The 2,878-nt window shown below is 38.0% G+C and overlaps 1 protein-coding gene across 1 annotated transcript; it reads right to left on the reverse strand.

Annotated features, from left to right (window-relative positions):
- Positions 1-293: 293 nt before the first annotated feature.
- LOC126868403 (zinc finger protein 808-like) lies at positions 294-2,045 on the reverse strand. The gene has a single exon (XM_050623762.1). It carries the CDS (start codon positions 2,043-2,045, stop codon positions 294-296), a length of 1,752 nt encoding a protein of 583 aa, XP_050479719.1.
- Between the last annotated feature and the right edge of the window lie 833 nt (positions 2,046-2,878).

Here is a 2,878-nt window from a genome sequence, read left to right on the forward strand (position 1 = left end):
CGAGCGCAGTTCGTACTAGGTCAGAAGCGTTGATTTGTCTTGTAAAGTATATTTCAACAAATATCGATACATTTCATGCGTGTCATGGAAAATGCGAATACATGACTTAAAGGACACTTTGAAATCATTTGCTTCGTATGTGTATGTGTACTTGGCGTGTTTATTGTATGTCTCAATCTAGGCCGATTCTTCAGTATAGTACCGTGAAAATTGATTTTCAAACGACCTATAAATCGAAGAATTAAATATTCTCTATGCTTTTATTTTATGATTATCTTAATTTACCCAAAGAATTATGAACACATGCGAAAAGTCTGATTCGATGTATCGCGGTCGCGCGCCTTGTCAGCGGGCGAATCGTGCGAATGAACGTGTAGCTTATGTGCGTGGAGATGTGATTGGTAGCTGAAGCCTTCGTTACAAGTATCGCATTTGTAAGGGTACAATTTCGATGGTTCGTCCGGATAATGCTCCAACTTGTTGTGATGATAAAACTTGTACATTCCTTGAAACGACTTACCACATATTGCGCATAAAAAATCATTACCCTTGTAATAATACGTGTTATGCTCGACTAAACGTTCGTAGGATTCGAATAACAAATGGCATATATTACAGATTGGTTTATCTTCCACAACACAATCGGAATTCAGCACCAGCCTAGAATCTTGCCCAATATGCAAGTGTCGTTCGTGAATTTGAAGACTCTGTTTCTTAACAAATCCTTGATTGCAGAACTTACAAAAGAATTTGTAGTTCACCGAACACGAAGGCGCATGAGTAGCAAGCATGTGAAACTGTAAGAATCTTTTAGTGGAAAACATCGTGTTACAAACGTTACACTTTTCTGTGGCTGTTTGACGATAGGTGCGCTCGTGTATGCACAAATTTTTAAATGTTTGGAATTGTGTTCCACAAGTAGTGCAAGGAAACTTTGTTCTGTTCATCTTGTCCGCTTGGTGACCCTTTACGCATTCAATCCCATTAAGTAACCTTCTGTGTTTTGCAGCTGTATCGAGTGACGAAGAGAAAGTATCATCCGTATTAAGCGCACTCGGAGTCAAATAATTTTTCAAAGATCTTGTCGTCCCACCCGAAACATCCAACGTTTGTTCCAAATCAGGCGACTGTACTATGCCGAGTTCCATGTCACTTGGTTCTTTCAAGGGCCGAGACGAATGGTTTACACGAGGTACGCGTTGTTTATTTCTTAACACTTTCATTCGACGACATACATTCTCGTGTTGTTTCAAACATGAGTATAGCCAAAATCGTTTGCGACAACCTTTGCATTTGTGTTGTTTCTTGAATGCATTGCAATTTATTTCAACATCAACGGGTGGAGCGTCCTTTTTTGATCTTATGGTCTTCAAACAATGCAGAATCATGTGCCGCTTCAACAGTGCCGACGTGTCAAACTTCTCATAACACACGCAACATTCCCTTCGTTTAAACACATCATGCTGACGTAGATAGTGAGTTAGTAACTTATTCATGGACGTGTAACGCGCGTTGCATATGCTCGAAATGTAAATCGTATGGAACAATTTCATGTGCTCGCGCAGGTTTTCCTTCGAAGAAAACGATTTTTTACAAATATGACATTGAATTATTTTCTGCTGACGGACTTTAAAGTTCTGAAATTCAACCGATTCTTGTTGAGGTACGATTAATCTATCAGCGAAAGATTTTACAAATTCATTGAATCGCTTTGACGCAATCGTGTCAGTTTTCAAAGGCAAGTCACATGTCGAGCTTGTTTCGCGAAAACCTTCAAATTCCTCTTTCACGCTTTTCGATACTGCTTGTTTGAAAGCGTCTTCGTCTTCGTCTTCGTCTTCGTCTTCGTTTGACACAAAACTAGTAGGCTCCAAGAATTTGTCGCATTTCTCCAAGCGGACCACACATTCTTTACACTCCAATAAATCGCGAGAATCATATAAAGAAGAACATCTTTTCACTGGCCTAAAGTTGTAAGACATATTGTGCGAGGTATTAGAGCTTTCAGATTCAGCTTTTATTTCGTTCCTTAATAAAGATATCATTGTCTTTAAATTCACATGAATTTGAACAAATGATCTTTTCCTAACAGGAGATTCGATTCGCTTAACAGAAGTAGACATCTGAATAACTTCTGCAGCCGTTGATGTCTTGTTACTAAATGTCTCGAGCGTTAAAGTTGGAATAATAGTCGCAGTAACAGGAATATTCTCCGTATCGATAACTTTTTCCGGGCTAACCCATTTGTCATTCGGTTTGTCTTTGTACGTCGATATGAAGTCTAAGGACGGATTGCTTCATTCTTTTCGAAGGTGTACCATGCGAATCGTTTAACCATTTCGGATGCGTAAGCTTGATCTTGCTGCTCGAATCCTTGGTGGATGTATTGTTTGAGCCATTAGATTCAAAGATATATTTATTGAGCTATTTACGTTCTTTGAGCAGGGACTGTGTGAAGTTTTTGATTCTGCCATGACTATATCATCTGAATGATTCGACTTTCCTAACGATTCAGGAGATGTTTTCGTAATTTTGCTTCCACCAGAAAATATTGCGTTCCCATGCGCATGGAATAAATGAGACTGGACATGTCTTTTATAGGAAAACTTTCGGTTACAAAAATTACACTTATATCCAGACAATTTTTTCGTACAACATCGCTTTTTATAATGACGTATTAACGAAATATGCATAGTGAAGATTGCAGTGCAATTATCACACTTAAATACATTACAGCTATATAATTTATTATGCAGTTTCAATAAATGTTTAGCTTGAAAAGTTAACAAACAAACATTGCAACTTATCCTGTTATTTGAAGGTACTTTACGTTTACTTTTTCGTTTATCAGGATCCGATTTGTTATTTTCTAAATACG

This window comes from Bombus huntii, chromosome 8 (assembly GCF_024542735.1).
Source record: "Bombus huntii isolate Logan2020A chromosome 8, iyBomHunt1.1, whole genome shotgun sequence".
NCBI lineage: Eukaryota > Metazoa > Arthropoda > Insecta > Hymenoptera > Apidae > Bombus > Bombus huntii.

Excerpts from the sequence above, each read along its gene's own strand:
- LOC126868403 (XM_050623762.1), bottom strand. The coding sequence starts at position 2,045 with ATGATATCTTTATTAAGGAACGAAATAAAAGCTGAATCTGAAAGCTCT.